The sequence below is a fragment of the Benincasa hispida genome, chromosome 2 (genome assembly GCF_027475165.1).
Source record: "Benincasa hispida cultivar pf3 chromosome 2, pf3_genome.v1.1, whole genome shotgun sequence".
Taxonomy (NCBI): Eukaryota; Viridiplantae; Streptophyta; class Magnoliopsida; order Cucurbitales; family Cucurbitaceae; genus Benincasa; species Benincasa hispida.
In genome coordinates, this window is record NC_143479.1 from 12,701,727 (window position 1) to 12,728,484 (window position 26,758).

Genomic DNA, 26,758 nt, shown 5'->3' on the forward strand with positions numbered 1-26,758 from the left:
TTACACGAAAGCTATTAGGATCTTAACACTCTAATTATATTAATTTTAGTGAATTTGCATGCTAGTTTATAAAATAACATAAATATGGTTTATAGAAGTTATCTTTGAAGAATCCTCTTGATTACACACCAAATCTCCACGAATTTCTCCTTCAATCTTTATAATAGACCACCACAAGAGTTTTCTTTACTATTTCCAAGCTTTAGATTGGATTATGGGATCCAAATTGAGTGAGGTTTTGGGATGAGTTTTGGAGAGATGGAGGAAAAATTCAGAAATATTTATTTAGCCTTGTTTTTTTTTTTTTTTTTCCCCTTGCATGCTCTCAAATACTATTGATTAAGCTAGTATTTATCAACCTCGTGCAAATTAAGAGTGAAGGAGAACTTGACAATTCCCATTTAGGAAGATGAATTAGGTGTGAAAAGTAAGAAAATCCACTTTCACCCCTTTTCTAAACAAATTTCTCTTTTTAAATTCAATTTTAATTTTCAAAAAACAAATTGAAATTGAATGGGAAATTCATTATTGAATTTTGAAAAAAATTAAAAATTAAAAATATTTTAAATAAATTTAATTAATTTATTAAATAATTTAATATCAAATATTAAATTCATAAAATGCCTAATCCAAAACATGAATCTCTATTCAGTAATCAATATTTAAATCAAACTTAAATATTTTAAACTCTCCAAAATCAATTAATTAAACGTTTAATTATATCGAATACAATAATCCAAATCTTAAACCAAATTTGAACATTTCAAATTCTCTCAACATACTATTCTAGGGTTTAGTTCTTTTATAAGCTCGTAGAGGGACCTAATGGACCTATAGATCATGAGCTCCAGCTATTTAAGATTAATCGGTTAAACTCTTTAAACCGAATTAATCAATATTCGTTAACTACTGAGACACTCCACTATAGCTCAGTATTTGCACTCTCCTCACTGTGTGTATATTTCTGTCCACTTAATTTAACCATAATCAGTAAGTTGATCCTTCACAAGTTGTTCGTATTTATAGCTAGGTCAAAATTACCGGTTTACCCCTGTAATGCATCTTGCTCCTTAAGCCTCCACTAATCCTCTAATGAACAATTGGTTTATTGTCTTACCAATAAACCGAGTCCTTCTCGGCCACAGAGAGGGCAGGGTCCCTTTGTTCAAGACTAGGAGTCAGTACTTAAGGAAACAACTTATTTGTTAACCCTAAAACGGGTAGGAGCAAATTTCATCTTGCAGGACTATGTCCCCAGTTATCTATCTGGTCTTACCCCTAAAAAGGGAGGCTTAGTGAACGGTAATGTTGAGTCACTCTCACCCATGCAAATTAAAGGATAATCTCGAATAAACAAGAGTTCATAGTTAACTCAAGATTAAGATCGAGTTACCTTAGGTCATCGAATTGAAATAGTCAGTTTTAATAGTAAACGATCGTTATAAAGAAAAGTGACTAGTTTGTGGTCCGGTCTCATGCAAACATCTTTTTCATAGGATGCCTCCACTTGCATGTTTCTACATGAACGACTTTGGGATCACATCATTTGCATCAATTTACAAAGTGGGCTGCATCCATAGTGTCCCTAGGATAAGGTACCTAACTCTATCTATATACTTATAGACCGTTTTGGTAATATATTAAAACTTGATCCACTTTTATGAGCCTATATAAAGTTTAAGTATTCATGTTATAGTCAAGGTTCATTAGTTTATTGGATTTATGAATCTATAAATGCAATTTTCAATACCAACTTTATTGAATTACTCTCAATAACACTTTTATTGTAAATAGAAATATGTTTAAAGTTTACAAACTGCGAGTTTTAGGACATGTAACCCAACAAATGACTACTGATATACTACTGATAAATGATTTTTGAATGAGTGCTTATAAACTACTTATTCACCAATATAATACTTTGTATTGAATTTTAAACTAATGATGATATACTATTGATACAGTAGTGTTGTAATTGAAATGCATTTTGAATTAATACTAATATAAAATTGAAACACCAATGTTATACTTTAAGTATATCCTTTCATATTTGGTATATCAAATATCATTGATCAGGGGATGCTCTATCTTGCTTCTTTAGCTAATGTTTCTATTTTTTGTAATATCCCTAGAGATGAGAACAAAGCTTCCCATAGTCTAGCTGCTTTGGCATCGTATTTTAGATCTTTTTTTAAGAGATAGTTCTTTCCTTCTTTTCTTTGATCCCTCATATTGATATATGGTTGTTGAGTTGTTGTGATAGATTTAATGAACATATGTTTAAAAGAATAATATCATCGATATTTTTCTTTCTCTCTAAATCTTGTATTAGTAAACTGACATATGAAATATGAAGTATATTTGCATTATATTATTGATATATCAAATCAAATGTAATTTATATGTCATCAAAATCATATCAAAATTTTGAAAATAAAATAAATTAACTAATATCACTATAAGAAATTAGGTCTTTAGCGATAAATTACTAGCGACTACTCTACAATCGTCGTATGATTAGTGACAAAATATTATTTTCGTCTCTAAACATGCAACGAGACGAACAAAAGTTGCAATAATGCGATGATTAACACGAATAGTGCTGCCTGATGATACCGGATGCGACGAAACATACATTCGACGCAAGTGTCTTTGCAACTAATTGGGCATTAGTCGCAAGCCTAATTAATGGGCAAGAGGTTTGGTGCTTTAGGGCATGCGACAAAAGCCCCCATTATCGCATAATGCCACGAAAGGATGATTCGTTGCAAGTCTTTTTACATTCGACAAAAGGCTTTTTACGTTTTTTTAACCAATTGGGATTTACAACTAATTGTGCTTTAGCCGTAGACCCAATTAATGGGTGGGAGGTTTTGCACTTTAGGGCATGAAACGAAATCTCTAATCATCACGTGATGCTACAAATCATCCGTTCGTTACAAGAATTTTTACTTTTCCCCTTTTTCTTTCACCCAAGAGCGAGGGTTTTTATTTCAGTTTTTCCCCTTTGTTTGGTCGTTCGTCTAAAAGAAAATAAATTTGTCGTTCGTCTTTCATCATTCATCGTTCATCGGACGTTAATTGAGAGCTCATTCATCGTTCATCTGCTGTTCGTTTGAAAGTGGGAGGTTTTTCGTCTGTTCGTCGTTCATCTAAAACTAGGGAGTTCGTCCGTTGTTCACCATTGCATGTGTCAAAAATGTTGGTATCCATCTGCCGTTCTCCTTTAATTTCTTCTTTATTTCTTCAATGTAGTCAATGGAGGTGGAATTTCTATGAATTTATTGTCCAAATTTATCTCTTTGAAATCACAAACAAACCTTTTTATTGTTTATTGTTTGTCTTTAATTCTTAACATTGTTGATATATATATATATATATATATATATATATATATATATATATATATATATATATATCCCTTAAACTTAGCACGTTATATCAATTTTAACCTAAAAAATTTTAATTTTATCAATTTAAATTTCAAATTTAACCTTGAAACTTTCAGGTTCATGAATTTAAACGTCGAGAGAATGAAAGAAATAGAGCTACTGTAGAAGAAGCGTTAGAAAGCCAATGTCAAGAGTACAAAAGAAGATTCAGTCAAATGAATGAATTTCTTGAAAGAATCACTGGAGGAAGTTCTTCTCTTAGTAAAGTAATTGCATTAGTTCAACTTATATTCATATTAGTGAAATTAGTTTTAACTTGTGTGTATTGATTTCATTAATTGATTGTGATTAGTGACATAGTTCTGGATATTTTGTATGTGTGTTGGAGGAGGGAAGGGAAGGATATTTATATTTTGTTATTGTGAAAAAAGTGGTTAAACTTTTAGTAAACGTCACATGTTGCATAAAACGTCGCATAATGCGATTTTTTCTTCGTATCGTCGCATGTTGCGACATTTTCTTCCAAAAAGTCGCAAAACACATTGATTGACTGGCCTTTAGTGACCAAAGCGTGCAACAATTTAAATTAGTAATTAATTTTTTTTGCAACGAAATTTTGTTTTTAGCTATAAATATGTTTAGTCGCAAAATGTCAAATTTCTTGTAGTGTATGCTTTATACTTAGTAGATATATAATCAAAATCAAATATGTTTTTTTAAAAATAAAAAATAAAATAAGAAAACTAACATCAAAACTTAAACTAAATTAGACCATCAAAATCAACTAATCGAATAAAAACAAATTTTAAAAAATGATTAAAAAGAAATTATTAAAAAAAAAAAAAGGTGCACATGAAATGAAGCCTACGAGCAGTGCTCCTCTAAGTACTTCAAAAAGACAAAATAAAAGAAGACAAGAGGGATGGGAAGGGAGTAAGGAAATAGGGATACGAGAAGGAAAAAAAGGCCATATTTCCACAAAATGACAAAATTGAGACCACTCACAATTATATATTTTCTTAAAAAAAATAGAGAATCGAATTATTATTTTATCCTTACATCGAATATTTCATTTACATTGGTTGTTAAACTCATTTTCTTTTTCTTTTTTTTTTTAAAAAAAACCTATTATTAGTTTGGGACTTTTTAAATATAAAAAAAATATTTAAAAATATTTATCGCAAAAAAAAATTTAAAAGAAAATAAAACATTTTAAAACTTTTTTATTTTTTAAAAATTTATATTTATAAGAATTTTTCTATTATTACGGTTTTCTCATACGAATAAATAATAAAATTAATATTCTCCTTGAAATAAACTAAAAAATAATTTGTCAAATTAAAGCCTTATATTCAAAATCATTTCAAAACAAGTCTTTAATAATTTTAAAACTAACTTGATGTTTACCTTTTTAAATGTAATTTTCAAACGATTATTTTCAAATATAGTAAAATGAATCAAGATATTTATAAATATAGTAAAATATCAATATTTATTTGTATCTACTCTGTTAGACTATTATCATCTATCACTGATAGACACAGATAGATATCTTTCAGTGTCTATGATTGTCTATCACTAATAGATGGTAACATTTTACTATATTTAAAAATATTTTTCAACAATTTTATCATTTAAAATATTTTTCTATTTTCAAACTATTAAAATTGGTTTTGAGTCAAAAAAATACACGTTAAAGAATAATTTGAAAAATGAAAATAAAAGTTGACCGAACTATTTTAAAATCACTTTTCATATCAAAAGTATATATAGTTTAGGGGTCGGCCTAAGACATCTATTATTTACTCTCTTAAAGTTATTCTTTTTTTTTTTCTTTTCTTTTCTTTTTGAAGTTAGGTTGAAAATTTTAATTCCAAATTTCACATTTTTTTTTGTATTAAGGATATAAAAAGAATATATTAAAGTTAGAACGTTTCTCACATGGAATTTTATTTAACACTTAAAAAAAAAAGAGGGGCAATGTTCTTTTTATTTTTTTCCTCCTTTATTTAATTTTTGAACCAAAGAGGGGATATATTCTAAACACTTCATATAAAGACAAATTGAAAAAATATATAATTAAATGGAGAGGGAGTGAGTGATAAGATATGGAGAGGGAAATGAAGAGGGAAAGATACCAGAAAAGACAAAAATAGATTGAGAGGAGTGAAAATGATAATATTGTTTTTAGTTGTGAATAGTTTTTTCTTTTTCTATTTTTGAGTTCAATGGCATGTGGTTCTGAAGCTTCAAAACTCAAATCTTTTAATTATAGTTATATGTCAAGGTGTCGTAATGGTTTTAAAATTGTTAAAATTATTCTTGTCATATTCAAAATCATTCTAAACACACTCAAAATTGATTTAGTATTTAATTTCACTTTATATGCATCATCGAAATTGATTTTGAAAGGTAACTACTTTAAAATTATTCATAAACATGTCTCAATTATATTCAAGTGCCAACTTTTACAAGTTAAAAAGGATCTGATTTTTATTTTTATTATTTTTTGGATAAAAGTTATTGTAGAAAATTTCTTTATGTTGGACCAAAAATTTATTTGGTTTATAGTTTTTTTTTTTTAAATTAAGTCTGTAAATGCTACTCTCACATATAGATTTCTTCTTTTTGGTTTCGAATTTTCATGAATGTTTTTAAAATGAATGATTATTAGCAATTGGAAGGCTCTCCTTTATTGGCTCTAACGGGAAAGGATGAAGTCAACTCTTTACCCTAAGGTTGTTCCTTTTGTTCTTTTGAATAGATATACCTGTATCTTATATAAATAAAAAAAAATTGGTGTTTTCAAAATTCAAGTTATGCTTTCAAAACTTAAAAGTAATTTTTAATAATTTGTAGATTTTGGCTAAGAATCACTTAGGAAAGAAATGTACCCCATGGTTAGAAAATTATGAAAAAATAAATATAATTTTTAAAAATAAAAAACTAAAGATCAAATAGTTATTAAAAGGAGATATTCGTTAATGACATATTCTTAATTATACTTAGATCAACAGTTAAAATAATAAATAAATAAATAAATCTATCAAATAGCAATAATATGTTTAAAAAGTGGAGAGAGAGAAAAAATCATGAAAAAAAAAAAGAAGAAGAGTAGTCTTGGAGGTTTGTTGATTGACTTTATATTTTTCTAAGATACTCGGTGATTTCTGCAGATGTCTCATATGTAGTCTTAAGATCAGGATTTGACAAAAGAATATTTTTCCTACGAAATACTTTCCTAATTTGAAAATATCTAGCAGGTTGATATAGTCTGATATTTTCCTTCATTGCGACGTGACTTATTTTCTCCTATTTGGGAGATGTTTCATTTTCTGAATTCATCTATAAAAAGGGATGTCTTGGTATGCTTTCGGATATGGAGTTTTTCATTAACGCGATTTGGTTTTTGAGAACAAGACGTTTCTGTACTTCGGCCTAATTGTTCTACGTTGTGTTCTTGTTCATTACTCACTTTATTCTGTTGTACAAGTTGTTCATCAGTTGTTCGCAATACATTGAAGATTATCACGGCTTAGGGGGAGCCTAAGTCTCAGCTGCCAGATAAGAGATTCTCAGTCATATGGGGAGCCTAAGACTTAGCTTTGGATAAGGGAGTTCTCTATCTCATAAGGATCTTAAGATTTACTGTGAAGGGAGTTCACTATCTTGAAGGGAATATACCACCGTGAGAGGAGTCTCATCACTAGTAGCAAGCTTAGGGGAAGCCTAAGTACATTTGAGAAGGAGATTCACATTTACCGGAAGCTAGGTGATATGTGAGTTGAGCTCTAGTAGTAATAGTGCATTACATATAAATACTACGTTGTAAATTGCTTAACTCATCATTATTAGTGGATTATATTTCCTAGGCATACAGCCCCCCAAACGTAGGTGGTTTATCACCGAATTGGGTTACCAACTCCCATGTTCATTTATCTTTATTGTTGTTAGAATTCTGTCATGTACAATACTTGTTAGTGCTTTCTGTTTAACATCCAAATTTTGAGTGTTAAGTCATCCTAACGCTTTTTCAAGTAGTACTTGGGTGCATCATTATTTTTTGGCAATCTAATTAAACTATATAGTATAAAAAATTCAAAATTAATTTTTTGTTTTAAGAAGAATTTGTCACATGACAAAATATAGTTAAACGACTTCGTCAACTACAAAAACGGAAAAAAAAAAATAGGTACAATTCAACATGTTGCGTCCAAATATTCTTCTTTAGAAAAACGATGAGAATAACTATTTTCATATCATAACATGTCTTCAAAATCTATATCAAACAATGATTTGTTTATCACTTGTCCATTTTCATATTCATTTTCCATCTTTCTCCCCATGATCCAAACTTCCCTCGAATAAAACAGCTAAAACTTAGTAATAACATAACTAATAATTGCTCTCATACCAAATACAAACAAAAATGAAACCAAAGGAAAAAGAACAGCCGTAGATCTCACCTAACCACGAAAATTTTCCCAAAAACAAAAAAAAACACAATATTCCAAAATCATGTTTTTTTTGTTTCTTTTAAGTTCTCCAGATAACGTATTAATGTAAGATTAATAATATATGGATCCGAGTAGTAACCGATCTCTAAAGGAAAAGTAATGATAATTATGTAATATGTCACGGTAATTAATAGTAAATTATATCATTCTTTTTTCCCTCAATGGTCGATATATGCGTATCAAGGTAGAAATCAAACTATTAACCGTACTATCAATTATCTTTTTTTTTCCAAAAAAAAACGGTACTATCAATTAAGCTACATTATTTTTTCAGTACAATTAAGCTATATTTAAGATTGTTACAAAATTTAATATAGAGAATATATAACTATATTTATGACTAAATTGTTAATGCGTCAAAAAAAATAGATTAAATTATTAAAAAATGAAAATATAAAAACTATGAACCTTTTTAATAAAGTTTTTAAGTATTTGTTTTTTAATATATTTTTGTAATTAAGTTTATGAACGTTATTTTTACTTATTTATTTCTTTGTTTTATTATTTATGTTTTTAGAACTGTTTAAAAATCACGTCAATTTTTAAAAATTAAAATAAATCATTTTTGTTTTTAAAATGTAACTTATAATACAAATAAACATTTCTAAAAAGAAAACTTATGAAGGGGAACCTCAAATTGTTAATTTGACGTATGTTTTAGGAGAAAATTGGAAAAAAAAAAAAAAAAAAAAGAAAAAAAGAAAAAGGAAAAGAAAGGGTAATTTATGGGAATTCACCATGGAGGGTATGTGGTGGTAATAAGAGGTGGTTAAATAATTAAGTATAAATTGGTAAGATCACTGCGAACCACAACTTCCTACAGACCACATTCCCAGCTGCTTCCTCATCGCCTTCTTCCTTCACAATGTCATCAATGGCGGCGGCTACTTCACCATGCGCCTCCAAATCCTTCTCCAAATCCTCTTCCTCCTTCACCCTTCCTAAACCCTTCTCCAGATTCGATCTTTCAGTTTCTCCTCTTCCCCACAATCCCACTTTCCGCCGCCCTCTTCGCATCTGCACCAGCTCTCTCTCCAATCCTTCCCCTTCCCCTAAACCCTCCTCCACCGCCGCCTCCGCCGCTGCCGTCGAAACTTCCCCCATCGCCACCCCTGATATTTTTGTCTCCCGATTCGCCTCCGATGAACCGAGAAAAGGCGCTGATATCCTCGTCGAGGCTCTCGAGCGCCAAGGCGTCACCAATGTCTTCGCTTACCCCGGAGGCGCCTCCATGGAGATCCATCAGGCCCTCACCCGCTCTTCAATTATCCGTAACGTTCTCCCTCGCCACGAGCAGGGCGGCGTCTTCGCTGCCGAGGGTTACGCTCGCTCCTCTGGCCTTCCCGGCGTTTGCATTGCAACTTCCGGTCCCGGTGCCACTAATCTGGTCAGCGGCCTTGCCGACGCCCTGCTCGATAGCGTTCCATTGGTGGCCATTACAGGGCAAGTTCCGAGGAGAATGATCGGTACCGATGCGTTTCAGGAAACTCCAATTGTTGAGGTAACTCGCTCTATTACAAAGCACAATTATCTGGTTCTTGATGTAGATGACATTCCTAGGATTGTGAGCGAGGCATTTTTCCTCGCAATTTCTGGTCGACCTGGTCCTGTTCTTATTGATATTCCTAAGGACGTTCAGCAGCAGCTCGCGGTTCCTAATTGGAATCAGCCCATGAAATTACCCGGTTACTTGTCTAGGTTACCTAAGCCTCCCATTGATTCTCATTTGGAGCAAATTTTGCGATTGATCTCTGAATCTAAGAAGCCTGTTCTTTACGTGGGTGGAGGGTGTTTGAATTCCTCGGAGGAGCTGCGGCGGTTTGTTAAGCTCACCGGGATTCCGGTGGCCAGTACTCTGATGGGTCTTGGGGCTTATCCTTGCTCCGATGATTTGTCTCTGCAAATGCTGGGAATGCATGGCACAGTTTATGCCAACTACGCTGTGGATAAATCTGACCTGTTGCTTGCATTTGGAGTGAGATTTGATGACCGTGTGACAGGGAAGCTTGAGGCTTTTGCGAGTCGTGCGAAAATCGTTCATATCGATATTGATTCAGCTGAGATTGGAAAGAACAAGCAGCCCCATGTGTCGGTCTGTGGTGATGTGAAGTTGGCCTTACAGGGAATGAATCGATTACTTCAGAAAGCTGAGAAGGTTCACTTTGATTTCTCTCCGTGGAGAGAGGAGCTGAATGAGCAGAAATCAAAGTATCCATTGACTTTCAAAACATTTGATGAGGCCATTCCTCCACAGTATGCAATTCAACTCCTTGATGAGCTAACCAACGGCGAGGCCATCGTAAGCACAGGGGTGGGGCAGCATCAGATGTGGGCAGCTCAGTTCTACAAGTACAAGAAGCCACGCCAGTGGTTAACCTCCGGTGGGTTAGGTGCAATGGGCTTTGGACTGCCTGCAGCCATGGGGGCAGCAGTAGCAAATCCCGATGCGGTGGTCGTAGACATCGACGGGGACGGGAGTTTCATCATGAATGTCCAAGAACTGGCAACGATCAGTGTTGAGAAACTTCCAGTGAAGATCCTTCTGCTGAACAACCAGCATCTAGGCATGGTTGTGCAGTGGGAGGATCGGTTCTACAAAGCCAACAGGGCTCACACTTACCTGGGAAATCCATCAAATGAGTCCGAGATATTCCCCAACATGTTAAAGTTTGCAGAGGCATGCGGGATCCCGGCTGCTCGTGTGACGAAGAGGGCCGAGTTAAGAGCAGCGATGGAGAAGATGCTGAAGACAGAAGGACCTTACTTGTTGGATGTGATTGTACCACATCAGGAACATGTGCTGCCAATGATTCCCAGTGGTGGTGCTTTCAAAGATGTGATCACAGAGGGAGATGGAAGATCCGTATACTAATCTGAATAATAAATCCTTTTTACGCCACCATTTTATGTACATTTTTGTTCCTTCCTTCTCATTTAGTTTGTTTTGTTAGTTTCCGCTTGCTTTATCTCATAAACAATGTTGTAAGAGTTCCAACTCCCTAATTTATGCTTTGTTGTCTCCTAGCTTGCGGTCATTTCATCTCTTATTTCCGTCTACAACACTCGGGACCATGCTTACAGTTTGGAAATGGGAATGAGAAACTGAGAATCATTCCAAAGATTCGTCTGGTTGATTTCTTTTAATTATTCTGTCCTTGTTTTCTTTAGGTAGATCCCACGACCCTTTTTAAGTGGGTCTAGCCGTTTCTTTTCAGGTCTTATACGAACTAAAAGAATATCTTCATTTTAAATGCTAGTGAATCATTGACATTCAATTGTGTATTACGTACTCTGTATGATGAGATTGATAAAAGTACTTTCATCAACAACTGGTAACTAGTTTTGAATTTTGATCCAAGTTATGGTATACAATTCAAGTTCGTTGTCAAATGCGATGTCCATATGGCACTGGATTGTAGTAAACTAGTAAGAAACTCTGTATTCTTACACAGACAAGGATTCTGTTTAATGTTGCATAATGAAACAGGGCAACCATCATACGTTGAATGACCTGAAACATATCAGAGAAAGATTACAGAGACCACGGTCAGGATCTTGTCTTCCTTGGCTTAGATTCAGTAAAAGAGAAAAAGGAGAGGTTCAACCGAAGAGTGAGAGAAGGACAATTCACGGGGGAGTAGAATGAGAAAAGGAAAGCTGAGAGGGTTTAACCTTCTTTGGAATTCCATTATTCCAACCAAAAGGGATGGTAGATAGTGTTTGGATTTTGCCATTTATCAGATTGGCCAAGCAGAAAAGATACAAAGAAAGTTTGGATCATCAAGTATCCCAATTTTGATATATGTTCCCACAAATTGCATCTCATTTCCACATGCTAAAGTTTCTGACTTTCAAAGGGAGCTGAGTCCCACTCACCATTATACCTGATTTTTCAACTTTTCTAGCTTCAAATGAAAGCTACCTTTCCCTTCATTGGGCCTTGATATGACAAGACCATCAAATCTTTCATCACTCTCTCTCTCTCTCACCTAGAAAGAGAAGGGTAAAAGGTTGTCATATCTGGAAATTTACCATCCTTGACCTTCACCACCAAAAGCTCCACACACACCACCATGGTTTATGGAGAAACGATGGGAAAAATGTCCGAGGTGATCCTCAAATGTTTTCTTCGATCACAACCAATATTCTTTTAAAGAACTCATTGAAATAGTTTTTTTCAATTTTTATCGTCCGAATCAATCCCAAGACTCAAATTAAAATATAACTTTTTTCATTGTACATCCAAGAAATAGTCTTTCTTGATTCTTTTCGGTCCACTGAGAAAATTTAAAAAAATTGATTATTTGGATGTAGAGTTAAATTTTTATTTCAATCTTGGGGTGTCGAGAAGAACCCAGAAAAACTATTTCAATGAGTGGTAAAAGATTAAAACTTTAAAAAAAAAACCCTCCCACAATATCCCTTCTCTGTCCCTGACAGCTTTAAAACTTGTATCAGCATTTCAGCAACCACAGCTCTCAATTTCTGAGACCCTTTAAACAAAAAAGAAAAAAAGAAAGGGGAAAAAATCAGTTTCCTCTTCTGACAGTTAAATTGTTTTGATGTTTAATTTTGGAACCATCTCTTAATCCATAATTGTTGTCCAACCCAAAAACCCAGATTCATTACTGTTGATTGTACCGTACGAACTTCTGCTTCTGATGGATGTTTCTTGAAAAAGCTGAAACTAAGAAAAAAAAGTTTGTATCTTCTCATCAACAGTTACATCGCCTGTGAATTTCTTTATACATTAGGATTAGAATGACTTTCTCAACGTTTAATAGCATTGTTACGTAGAAAATCATTACAAACATATCTTTAATCATTCAGGTCGAAAGAGAGAGGAGAGAATCTGTTACAATCTATATATGGACAAGGTGAAAGGACAAAATGTTAAGGTTTAGTCATAATGGAATCAGTAGTTTGCTGGTTGGGACAAGGCATGTCCTACATCCTTTTTCCCACTCCTTAAGACTTACTCTTAAAATAATTGGCTGCTCCACTTCCCCCTTCCCTTCCTCTCTAGGTGCTACCATGGAGATGACTCTTAATGAAATTATATGATATTGAATCAAACACACAACAATGTGATCTCTCTATACATATATATGTATATTCCTTTCATATTTATGCGACAACACGCTCCCCACATTCATTTTCTCCCCCACAGATTGTCCTTTGCACATCCCAACTTCTTTGATCTTCAAGGGGGCAATGGAGGAGAAAGGACAAACATCCATAAACCAACTAGGGAAAGAAAAGTCTCACAACAACTCCCAAATCCTTCGAAATGGAAGAATGAAAAAAAATCAAAGGTGGTATTCGAAATACCGACAGCATAACGGACTATACAGTGAGCGACTCGATTCTGAGTACGAGGACAGAAAGAGAAGGAAACAAAGATGCCTCACCAAAACGCTCATCTCATTCAACTGCATTCTTTTGGAAACATCATACTCTCCCATTGTCTAAGTAACATCTCATCAAACTAACTAGGTTAGTTTTGGCTTTAGGGAAACATATCATATGTTTGCTTTAAAAACACTTGTTTAAGCACTTAAAAAGATAGTTTAAATGGGTTGTAAGTTTCTGAAATGATGTACCTTTGACTTGATATGATGGTGAGTCTGACAAAATGTGTGCCTTTTTTGAACAACAGAACCACCCTCCAAATTACCATTTCTAGGTGAACCTTTTTTCTTGACACCCCATCAGAATTCAAAACTAAACTTGACTTTTATTCAAGGAATCAAAGAAAAAGGGGGGAAGCATTATTCATCATTCATGTACCTTTCTGCACATGCCCATCAAAATAAAAATGTCAAAATCTTAAGAAAAGAAGAACTGTGAGCACTCTCATGAATGATGAGAAACCCTAATTGCCATTAGCCCGGGAGGCACACGGTGGCAAGAGGAGGAGGAGGAGGAGGAAGAAGAAGAAGAAGAAGAAGAAGAGAAGTGCATTATTAAAGGGTGGGTTTTGAAAAGAGAAGTAGTTAATCATGGTGGTTTTAGGGTTAGGGTTAGAAGGAGGAAATTATGAAATGGTGGAATTGCAGACAGTGATAGTGGGGATGTTTGGTGTTTGGTTAGGATGAGAGGTAAAGTTAAATAACTTCAAAACAAAATTGGTACAGCTATCTCCCTGTCTTCTTCTTCCCAATCCATTTCTCACTTTTTGTTCTGATTCATTTGCCTTTCTCTCCATCTACATCTCCCTTTCCTTCTTACATTTTTCTTTTCTTTTGACCTTTGACTCTTTCCTTCTTTTCCCTCCTCCTCTCTCAATTTCAGTGCTCTTCTCTCTCTCAATCTATCTTTATTTATCCATCTTAATGAATATTCTCTCTCTATCTTATTTTAAGGATTATTCTACTTTTCGTCTCTATTTTCATAAATGATTTTTTAATTGTTTAGAAAATATTTATAACGTCAATATTCTAAACACCCTCTTTAACATTTCCCATTAAGTTCAATGCCAATGTTCTCAAACCCTAATTTTATACTCGAATCATTCTACTTGAGTTTCGATGAAAAGTTCGAGAATAGAACAGAACATTAGAAAAAATTACTTAAACTAAAATGAAATAGTTATTATAATCAAGAAATGGGCGGATGATATATTTCATTAATGTTAATAGTTTTGTATTGAAACAATAATCATATAAAACTAGCATCCAGTGAATGAAAGAATTAGTCAAAATGGCATATTATTGTTTTTAACATTGCATGTATTTTCATCCAAACAATGTGTATGTGGTTGGAAAGTCTTGCTCATTCTTTACTCAAAATGGGATCCATTCCATCCAATTGATTGCAACTCAAAATTAATGTTATAATCTACTCAAACCTTTCAAATAATTAACAAATAATAATTATGTGAGCATTACTCAAATCTTCAATCACATTTATGTATTCTAAATATTCTATATAGATATCAATCTTTGTCCGTTTTTCTCTATTTCTAAGATTGTCCATTTAATAAAGGATCATCACAATATTCTCATAATCTTATTTTTTTTAAAAAAAACCACATACCTTCTAATTGCTAACATATACCATATCCCAACTAAGCTATGATCACGTTCCATATTGTACTCAAACCTTTTAACTTAGGAAACTAAATTATTCAATGAAATGAACAAAGTACATAATTTTGCCAATCGGATCAACCAATTTCTCATAAGAAAAATGTTATTCTAATGACTATTATGACTCAAAGATTGATTGCTTTTTCCCATACATGCATAAACTAATAAATTATATATAACAAAAAATAGAATGATTGTTTTCTTTAATTTAATTGGAAAATAAAAAACAGAAAAAGAAGAGAGAGAGTATTTCAATTATTTGTATACATGAGGCAGGTCGTGTGATTTGTGAGATAACATATATAAACGAGATTTTCCAGAAAAGTAAAAAGAAAAAAGAAAAGGATCAATAATCTAATAAAAATATATACATGACGATTTTCACTATCATTACTGGAAAAATAAAAATGTCATAATAAACAAAACAAATCGTCCATTTGATTATTAAAATATTATAATATCATACAAACTTAATTCAGTAAAGAAGAAAACCAGGAGAGCAAAATCAAATATATCGAAAACAAAATTGAAATTGAACTCCAATTTTGAATATTGTGTGAATGTTGATGAAGATGATGATGATGATGATGATGATGATGATGATGATGATGATGATGATGATGATGATGATGATGATGATCAAATTAATAACCCATATATTCTCTATATTTTGCTTAATTTAAAGGATTATTAATTTGAAAAGAGAGAGGCAAGCAGAGACTTAATTAAAAAAGAAACTCTGGATATAACGCTTAATAATTAAGTAGGCTGTGAAGAAGAGAAGATTTGGAAAATGGAAGGGGTACGTAATTAATGAGGTAAATGATGATTAGAGATATAATTAAGAAGGCCGAAACCTCTGCCTGCAAGATTGGCAAGTGATCTCCATGCACGTAGAATCCATTTGTCTAGTGGCTCTTTCTTTCATTCTTTCCGCTTTTTCAACTTCCTCTCTTGCCCTTTCCCACATCTGCCGAGCCCTTGCAAACTCCGTTTGCGCCAATTCTATCTCCCTTTTCGTCAGTTCTCTCACTCTTTCCGCATACGCTTTTTCCATCGCCGCCAGCCGAATTTGCTCCGCCGCCTGCCACTTCAGCGCCTCCACGCAGCTCGCCGCCTCCGGCTTCATCACCTCCTCGTACTTGAACAAGCACTCCGCTGCCGGCCGGATTGGCCTTAGGCTTATCGATAGCTGCAAGTCCACCGATCCTGGACCCGCCGCTTCGAATGCATCGGACCGGAACCTTAACGACGAGTCCGATGGGCGGGACGACATGTGGGATGATGATGACGCTATGGAGTGAGGCGTCGGAAGAAGCTGTAACTCCTTCTGATCTTCATCTTCCATTTCTGAAGATACAAATAAAAAGGGAGATTGGGTTTTCCTTTTCTTTTCTTTTTTTTCCCTTCTCCTTCCTTTTTTCTTTTTCCTTTTTTCTTTTTTCTTTTTTCTTTTTTCTTTGAGTACAATGGAAACAGACTCTGAATGAAATGGCAGAAAATTGCACCTATATATATAACAATTTGGCTCGTGATATTACCGTTTTACCCATACCTCTTTCTTTTCCATGATTGTGGATGTGGAGTCTAGAGTTTACATTCTTATACAACCACCATCCAACATCAGCCTGATGCTTCTTTTATTTTTTAAAAAAATTTCACTCCAAATATTATTCAAAAACATCGCTACTACGATGTGATTGACAATTTTGAAATATTTTATATTTAAACGAAAAAGTGTAAAACTACATCTATTATTTTTAGTGGAGACATGCAAATCCATCCCGTAATTATTATGAATCGTACATATTCGTAACATTCTAGTGATTTTATTGAATAATCTTCCTTTTTCTAACACATAAATATGCATAATGAAAAAAAAATAGAATTAAAAGAAATCATTGGAATACATAATATATCTACTCTTAACATAATACATACACACAAATCAAGTTATTCTATCTTTAAGTAGTTGCAAATACTAGTCTATTTCTTCTTCTTTTTTTTATTTGATTTTACCTTTTTATCAAGTCATTTTGTGATGCATCAAGTTGAAGTTTAGACCCAATTCATGATCAAACTAGAAAATTAGTTCATCCCTTAGATGAAGAGAGTTCTCCAAAGAACAATAATTCAATATTTATACGATAGTGTAAAAGCCTTTTATTACAATCTTAAAGTGATTATTTAGTTTTAAAAAATTAATTAATCTAAATTAATAACTAAACTAAATATTAACTAAAATGTACTGGTTATTTAATAATTTTCTTCATTATTTTGTCTAATGGGGCTCTTATTTGTGCACTAAATACCTAACTGAAATAATCCGTTAATGATATGAATGCTTTTTTTTGTATATAGGGATTTGTCTCGATGACTACACAAAAGCATGATTTGCTATTATCTCTAAAATTGATCCATGAGTGGGAATCTCATGGTGGGTATAAATATGGGAGTTAAAATAATGTGTTAATAACTTTTTAAAAGAAAAACTAGGGAATAGACAATATTGCATTCAATATTTGAATGCAACTAATACAAGAATTCGAATTATAAAAAAAAACATTTAAAATCATTAGCATGCAGATGTTAGTTGAATAGTTTGAATACATATTCAACGTGAATCCATTTTTAATCAAATTTGAATAGATACTAAAAAGAAAAATTAGGTAAACGTCAAATAATTGATATCATAATTATTATTTTGAGAAATAAAAATCCTGGAATTGATAGAAATTTTGTAATTTAGGGAGATTCCTGGAAATAAGGACAAGAATGAATGGCATGATGGTCACAGAGAAAAGAAAATGTCAGAGAAAATAAGAAGAGTGGAACGAATTCCGTTATGGAAATAACGGATCACGTAATTGGATTATTAAGAGCATTAAACATGGATTTATTATGTTTTGAGTATCTAATAATAATAATGTGGTAGCTTTTAATATGTTTAAATATTTAATGATTTGACTTTATTAAATTTGAAGTATTGTTAAATAGAAGTTAGAAGGGGGAGGGGATAATGATTAGGGTGGCACGTGCGTTTAATGAGTTAGAAGAAATATGATTAAATAAAAAAGAAAGAGAGAAATTAGGGGGAGGGATGGAGTTAATGAGATAAGAAATAAGGGGGGAGGGGGGGAGCTTTATTGGTAGGGCAAGAAGATGTCGGGGGCAGAGTACAAAAGAGAAGAAAAAGGGGCACTCACTCCACTTTCTATCTCAAGAAAACCACGCAGCGGGAAGGTTGGCACGTGGGATGGGCGCCCCCAGTGAGGCTGACCACTGACCGTAATTGTGGGTTCACTGACCATGCCACTTGGAACGTTTATTCACTGGGTCCCTCTTTTTTTTTTTTCTTTTTTTCTTTTTTTTTTTCTTGTGTTGGCTGGTGGCCTCACTCACACGCTTGACACGTCAACCATCACACCACATTATCACAGCCCTCAAAAATACTCAAAATTAAAAAACCCATAATTAATTTGTAGCAAATAAAATCTGTGAAGAGTGGGATTCGAACCCACGCCCTTTCGGACCAGAACCTTAATCTGGCGCCTTAGACCAACTCGGCCATCTCCACTTTCTTGCACAACTATTTACAACTATAATTTATTTTCAAATAAACTAAATGTGTTAAAAACCCATTATTTTGTTTGATTTTTAAATATAAAATTATTTAGAGAATACAAAAAAATTATTTGTTCATATCTATTTTTCATTAAAAAAAAAAAAACTAATAAAAACCAAACCGAATCAAGAGTATGTAGATACTTTTCTTATATTAAAAAAAAAACTCTAATCCTAGGTCCCTTTTAATATTTTAATTATTATAGTACATGTATATTAGTTACTTAGAAAAAAGACCAATTATTATAGTGCACATACGTTGTTATTTAGAAAAATGTCAATTTTTTTTTAAAAAAAATGGTATAATTTCAATATATAGAGAAAAAGGAGAATGAAAACCAAATTGATTAAAAATCAATTTATTTTCATTTGATTCTTTACTGAACATCAATTTGGTTTAGTTGTACGAAATCAATTGGTTTGATTTAGTTACTAATTAGTCTCGAAACCGATAAAAACGGAAGGGAGTTTCACGGTAGAGAATAAAGAAGAGATTTGTGGGGGCCAAAAAAAAACAAGAAAACAGAGGACAAGGGAGGAAGGAAGTGAAAGAGTAGGAAATTGTTGGTATGCCTTTGTCGGAAGCGAGAAAGATGCTTGGTTTTTGGTGATGGGCGGCCTTTAAGCCTGAAAATTCAAAATTCCTTATAGGAAGATCCATTCCAAGTAATAAGTAAATGTAACTAAGTTGCATTTGAGAAGTGGCCGAGAATTGAAGGCAATGAGACAGACACATCACTGCCTAGGTATTGTCCCAACTCCCTTAACCATCGACAAACTGGGGGGGGGGCCCCCCCCCCCCCCCCCCCCCCCCCCCTTTCTTTTTTCAAATAATGTATAATTTTACTCCCCATATCCATTCACCCATATATGTATGGAAGCTACCTCCTTCCTTTTCATTTTTAGGACAATCATTTATGTATCATGCCCTCCAACTAAGCCTTTCCTTTTTTTCCTTTCCTCTCTTCTTCTTCTTATAAAATCATACCCTACTTTCCCTTCCCACCACCCCCCACTTTTTTTATTATTATCTTATTTATTTTTCCCACTCCTTTTTTCCATTTAATTATTAAATCTACTTTCTGTTATATCTTTGTAATATAACCTCTTTGTAACCCCTTAATTAACTCTTTTAATCTGCTAATTTCATACTTAAATAGCTAATGGTGTTTAACTAAATTATGCCATGCACATTTGATCTAGATGTGTACAATGTTTTATTGCTCTTTGCTGATTAACTTTTCTTTATGCATACCCTTTGATGATCTCTCAATAACTTCTTCCTTTATAGTTGTTGATTACTGACTTTTTTTTTTTGGCACATATACTTTCTTTTATCGTTCTATCTCTTTATACACACTTTTCTTTGCTTGCTTTTTTCTATTTACGTACTTTCTCTCTCCCCTTATTTCTTTCTTCAAATATATACATCTTTTTTTATTATTAATTTCTCTCATCTTCCGTTTAGTATTTATTTATCTTTTTTATTTTCGACTTTTCAAAATTAAGCTTATAAATAATCTCGTCTATTCCATCTTTATGCTCTTTGATTTGTTATTCAACTTTATGTTGGAGATGACTTATAACTACTTAGGTCCAAAGTGGAAAACATATTCACAAGATTTTCTTGTCCCACATTGGAAGTTTAAGGGTTGGGAAGAGAGAATAAATTTGAGAGCTATCCGAAAAAAAAATTTCATCTCCTTCTTAAAAAACTTTAAACTACTTTTCCTCCAGATCAATCGTATTTTGATATTAATTTTCTTCCTCTGACTCTTTGATTCTGAAAAAAAAATAAAGAATGAAAAATCTCTCATCGATTCTAATTCTCCTTTCAACAAGTGTACATTCGAGGCGGATGTTGTGTCAATCTTGCATATGGAACAACCGACATTAATGATTTCGTGTCGAATTTGCTTTTAAGATAGTGATTTTTACCGTACATCTAATCAGATCCCATATTGACGATGACTAACATTTTTTACCAATATAATCGAAAAACTAAAAGAATATATTAAGAAATTGTGCTAAGAATTCAACTTTCTACTTAGAAAATATGAAAATTATTGTAAGAAATCGAGAAGAAAAATTCTTGATTTTCAAAACTCAAATGATTACCAAATGTATCTAAATTTGACATGAAATTTGAATTTTTTTTAAATGCTTGTCGTTAAATTTATAATTATAGTATATGAATATTACAGATAGTATTAGGAAATTTAGTGGCACGAGTTTTTTTATTGATAAAAGAAATTTTAAAAAAAATTAAGGTAATAATTTAAAATATATATTTACAGAAACATATGAACGAAAATAAATATTTCTGGTCACATATATATTAGAGAAAAACTACAATAAAGTAGAAAAAAATAAATAAAATAGGATGACTATCGCGGGGCTGAATTTCTGGTGTTGAGGCCCATATATTAGTTTTGATCATCCACAAATGGGCCTTTGCTCTTCCTTCTGAATCCTAATTAAGATTTTGTTGTCAATATTTTAGCTGATTTAATTTATTAACATTAACAAACAATTTTTTTCTTTTTTGGGTTGATTTTAAATTGTTATGAAAATTTAAAAACCAATAATTATTTTCCTGTTCTTGATCTAAACCATTCTAGTTATTTGTAATAAGCCTCCAACTATTAATTTTGTGTCATAAATTTCTGGTGTGTTAATAAGTCTTTTTTAAGTTTTGAATTACAGAATGGGATGAATTTTCAAAAGAAAATTGAGAAATTTATGAAAATATAGCAACGATTGCTATCAAAATGTGGAGTTTGATGCATGTAGAAATTATGAATTGTACGTTTTAATTGTTTAAAAAAGATTGGAGTTGTGTTGTGTGTACTGAAAAACTGAAAGGGAAAGGGTAATGCATGCATGTGAATGTAATCAGTGTTTTGTAATCATGTTTACTCTCTCCATCGATTAGGTGTGCTTTGATATTTGAATTCCCATTATTAATCTCTCTTTAATATTATTATTATTATTATTAAACACTTCTTTTTTTGGGTTACGGAACCCAAAGTTGTTCTACTTTGTGTTGGAATTTGAGTTCCACCTAATCTTCATTGATAACATCAATCAATCTTACTTTTCTTAATTAAATATATTCAAACCATCAATTATCATAACTAGATTCATCCAACAAACGCTACCAATGTCAAATAATTCTTTTTTTTTAAAAAAAAACATAAATTGAGACGTAAGAAATGATTAAACTGATTGGGAGAATCACACCATTTTAAGTCGATTATACTTATTTTGTGTAATTCACTCAAATTAAATATTCACTTAAAAATTATCATATAATATTTTTTTAAAAAAAATATTACGTAATAAAAAGAGATAGTATGAGATATAACTACAACTTAATTGTACCTAATCATTACTCTTTTTCAAAATAATCGTTGATGATATATTGATGTTTTGGTTCGAAAGTCAAGAATTTTGTTATTTGATAAATATTATAAATAAAAAATTAACTCAACGGGTATGTTTTTTCTTCGAAAATAATACCTTATATTATTAAATCTCAACGACAAAAAATGAGATACAATCTATCATTGAGGAAGTTACATGAATGAAATACAAAAGTGAAGACATAAGATTCGAATCTACTTTTGTAGCGTTCGAATTTCTTCGATCCAACAATAAATTTCAGCTTCAGCAACAGATTTTTCTAAAATCGGGTTAATAACTTATAAACAGTCTAATTTCACTACGATATTTCTACGGGTCAATGAGATGCAAGTTTTAAACCTTCTTAAATTGCTAGGGTTTTAGCAAAAACATACATAAATATCTCTCTTTTATAAATATATAACATTTTTTTACTAATTCATAAAGGCAAAAAAATTATATTGTTGCATGTGATATACTCATAGATAATTAAAATAAAATAAATTGATTTTTTTTTATTTTAGTACAACAAATGGGTAGAGTGATTTATCGACCTCCAATCTCAAAGAATATAAAACATGTGAATTACTATTAAGCTATACTTATTTGATAATTAAAATATTGATTTGAGAGGTCAGTATAAACATGGCAAAATAGAATTATGAAAAAAACATAACTAAATAGGGTAAGATATTTTATACTTTATCTATATATATATATATATATATTGTTTTGAAATCCATCTAGTGTTATGTGTTGGGGAAAATTGGTATATATATAGAACTAAATACACTAGTAAACTGGTTGCACCTCAATTACTAGAAACAATACACTCAATATATAATATTCAAACTCAAACGAAAGTCAAATAGTGTAACATGAAAGAACTTCAAAACCTTTGGAGACTCAAATGTAGTCAAGGCACGCTTCTGGTAAGTGTTGTCCTAAAGACAATTATTTGCTCTGCATGGACTGTAAGCAGCCTACAACGATCATCTCAATAGGATACAATGACTAACTCTGATAGAACTGCAACCTCGAATTACTCGGATTTGGTAGAACTCTTAGATATTCGCTCTCGACTCAATTCAAGAACAAAAGAAAGAAAAAAAAAAAAAAGAAATAAGAGAACTCTTCACTTTGGAATGAGATGCTACAAATGAAGAACCAAGTTGCTATTTTTCACAAGAAATTTCTTAGTATCAACATCTTTTAGCTTGTTCTTTTTGTCTAATGTCTCCCACAATAGTTTTGATGTATTGTAGGCATTGCAATAGACATTACACAAAGTGTCCTCAAGACCACTAAGTATATAATTACGACACAAGAAGTTCGAATGCATACCATGCTTGCTTTGCAACTTCTGTTTCAAGAGTTATAGCTTCTGGAGGGGTAATTGAGCAATCTTCCTTCAAAATGTGAGCAAGAATCAGTGTGGTGAGATAGAAGATCACCTTCTATTGTCATCTTTTGAAATTGGCTCCCTTGAACTTCTCTGGTTTTTCAGCATGAGGTTTGACAATGGGCGATTCCATCATGGTAGAAGTAGTGACATTGGTGGAGAAGTTTGCAGCCATCAGTTTAAATATATTAATTGTCTTCAGATTGTTGGGGGAAAATGATATATATAGAACTGAATACACTAGCAAACTGATTACACCTCAATTACTAGAAACAATACACTCAATGTATAATATTCAAACTCAAACGAAAGTCAGATGATGTAACAAGGCTTAGATATGAAAATAACCAAAGACTTGAAAGAATTTCAAAACCTTTGGAGACCTAAACGTAGCCGAGGCACACTTCTGGTAAGCGTGAAGACAATTACTCGCTCTGCACGGGCTACAAGCAGACTACAGCGATCGTCTTGGTATGATACAACGAATAACTCCGGTACAACTACAACCTCGAATTACTCGGATCTGGCAGAACTATTGGATACTTGCTCTCAACTTAACTCAAAAACAAAATAAAGAAAGAAAGAAAGAAAGAAATGATAGAACTCTTCACTTAGGAATGATATGCTACAAATGAAGAACCAAGATGTTATTTATAGGCCAACAACTTGATAACTCTCCAAATTACAAAATAAAATCAAATAAATACAAAAATTAAAACATTTGTCACATTTAACTCAATTGAGTTATTACTTGACAAAAATCAAACATAACTCATTCAAATTGAAAAAACTACAAATTTAACTTTCATACCTATTAAATTTGTACATGAAACATCATTTTAATTGGAAGCTTCAATTCAATTTGAAAGATTTTGAATAATGAATTTAATCTACACAATTAAATTCATTTTATGATTAAAAAATTCACCAAACTTTTACTTTCTTTTGCTATATATATATATATAACATTATGAAGTATTAGTCAATTTGTTAATTAGTTAGCTTGCTGATATATTCTTGGGTATTATATGCTGTACAACTTTAATGGGATAGGTAAAGGAATTTAGGGTATTAAATACGATGACATGTGTTTTTGGTCATTTCCATCTTGGCGCATCTTCATTTATGTGGTTTATTTTGGTGAAAATACTTTTTTTTTTTTTATTAAGAACAATAACTTTTTTTTAAAAAAGTTTCTTAAAAAAATAAAATTAAAAAAAGTTATATATTTTCTCTCTCTTTCTTCTACCTTCCTCCCTCTTCTTCATTAATTATTATTTTAAATTTAAAATGTCATGATAATATTTAAAATTTAAAAATGCATAGATTTTTTAATTTTTATTTTAAAAAAAAATTGTAGACTAAAAAGATATATTTTAAAATTTTAGAGACCAAACATGATTGTGAGATTAAATGCAATAGAGTTCTTTCGCAAAATATCAATAACAATTTGGGTACTTTAAAAACTATTTGTAAAAATAGAGTGATTTTTTACCTTTATTATGTTGCGTTTTTTGAAAAAAAAAATGCAACAAAATTTAAATTGCGTTTTTTGCCACAAAGAAAAAAATTTGAATTACAACTATTTTATCAACTAAAAAGGGGGTGGGTCAACGTTCGGTTGCATGTTTTGTAAAAACACCACCACTTTTGAAAAGTTCAAAAACCAACTTTGTTTGTAGATTTGACATTTAAATCAAGTTAAATCTTAATTGAGTACTACAAACTATGTACTTCAATAATAAACCCTTAAGAATCTATCCTTTCAAAATATTACCCATAATTTATTTTCATATTTTTTTCAGACTAATGTTGGAAAACTAAGTATAAATCGTTAGAGTTATGTAGAAAATCTCACAACTATTTACAAAATCGAATATTTGGATAGAGGAGGATGATCATGTCCGACGTCTTGATTTAGTTGAATATGGAGTGCATAATCAAGCTCCAATATTCATTGAACAATATACACCCAAGTTTGTTATGCAACCTTCTATGGCAATTGGTTCATATCTAACAATCTCGTTATTTGGCAGTCCAGAAATAATTATTACGCATATAGGTAAGTTCTCACATACCCTATATGGGTTTCAAAATCAAAACCAGATTATTTCTCACTTTCTTGCAAAGACATAAAATAAGAAGTTATTTTCATAATAGAAAATCTTGTAAGATTTTGTGGAGTTGAGAATTCTGGGTCATTGCCTAATTTAAATACCTTTAGTTAAAATATAATTTAGATCTCCATACCTTTTCATTTTGCATTTCCAATACAATCGTTTGTTTGTGAATAGATTTCTAAATACTCTAGTTTTTTCGAATATTTCTATAAAATGTCATGTATTAGCATTTAGTAAAAAAAATCATAGTAGGTTAACTTTGAGAAAAAACGAATTAAAGAAAATGAGAGGAGAATTAAATTTAAAAAAAAGGTCATATTAACTTTCAGAAAAACGAGTTAAGAAATGAAAGAAGAATTGTGTCTTTTCCAAAAACATAATCCATTAAAGACAAAAAAGTTCACCATAATTTTGCATATAGTTTTCGAAGTACTAATATTTTGTCAAATAACTCTATTTTAGCATTTAAATTCACACTTGTATTTGTCAAAAACGAAATGGTTATCAAATGAGGCTTAAAATAATAATTTTATTTTTATTTTTCTCTCGATCATGTTTGGTAAGAATTTTTGCATCCACTCGATTAAGGCATCCCATTAAGGAGTATTTTCATTGTAAATATTCAGGCCCAAAAGCCCATTACTAGAAGGACTTATTTACCATGTATTCTGTTTTTAGATTCTCTTTCTAGAAGATATATGAAGGTATTATTCATGGTGTATAGTGAAACTCTTCTTGCAAGAGTTTTTCATCCCTAGATTTGTTATTTATACATGTAGAATCCTCTCTCATTGAATAACAAAATATAGAATTTTTCTGTTGCAATCATGGTATCTCTTCATCTTCAATCTCCTTTGATATTCTAACCTTGAAATGATATCAGGGCCTTATGTCAAACGACAAAGGGTTTTCTCTCATCCTTTATCACACATTTATTTGAATGGTTATTCTTCGATTTTTTTCGTCATGGGAGATGGAAACGAAGAAGCTTTTCTTCTTTGTCCAACCAAATCTTCAATTCGGGAAATAAAGTTAATAAAATTTCAATTCTCAAACTTACTAATGATAATTTTCTTCTATGGAGGTTTTAGATCTTGACTGCTTTAGGAGGATATAGTCTGGAAACTTTTCTTGAAGATGAATCACCTCTAAAAGTACTGATTGCTGCTACAACCTCTACTGTGATACCTTCAACTACATGCATGGA

The 26,758-nt window shown here is 31.9% G+C and overlaps 2 protein-coding genes and 1 non-coding gene across 3 annotated transcripts; 1 reads left to right on the plus strand and 2 right to left on the minus strand.

The window, feature by feature from the left end:
* The first annotated feature begins 8,699 nt into the window (after nucleotides 1-8,699).
* On the plus strand, nucleotides 8,700-11,028 carry CSR1 (chlorsulfuron/imidazolinone resistant 1). The gene has a single exon (XM_039022999.2). The coding sequence runs from the start codon at nucleotides 8,775-8,777 to the stop codon at nucleotides 10,779-10,781; it is 2,007 nt and encodes a 668-aa protein (XP_038878927.1). The 5' UTR covers nucleotides 8,700-8,774; the 3' UTR covers nucleotides 10,782-11,028.
* A 4,640-nt stretch (nucleotides 11,029-15,668) lies between these two features.
* On the minus strand, nucleotides 15,669-16,491 carry LOC120071017 (SHOOT GRAVITROPISM-like protein). The gene has a single exon (XM_039023000.2). The coding sequence runs from the start codon at nucleotides 16,346-16,348 to the stop codon at nucleotides 15,842-15,844; it is 507 nt and encodes a 168-aa protein (XP_038878928.1). The 5' UTR covers nucleotides 16,349-16,491; the 3' UTR covers nucleotides 15,669-15,841.
* A 2,005-nt stretch (nucleotides 16,492-18,496) lies between these two features.
* TRNAL-AAG (transfer RNA leucine (anticodon AAG)) lies at nucleotides 18,497-18,577 on the minus strand. Its single transcript has one exon. It is a non-coding gene; the product is annotated as a tRNA-Leu (tRNA).
* Nucleotides 18,578-26,758: the final 8,181 nt, after the last annotated feature.

Bases quoted from the DNA above. Each gene is read 5' to 3' on its own strand.
- CSR1 (XM_039022999.2), top strand. From the start codon at position 8,775: ATGTCATCAATGGCGGCGGCTACTTCACCATGCGCCTCCAAATCCTTC.
- LOC120071017 (XM_039023000.2), bottom strand. From the start codon at position 16,348: ATGGAAGATGAAGATCAGAAGGAGTTACAGCTTCTTCCGACGCCTCAC.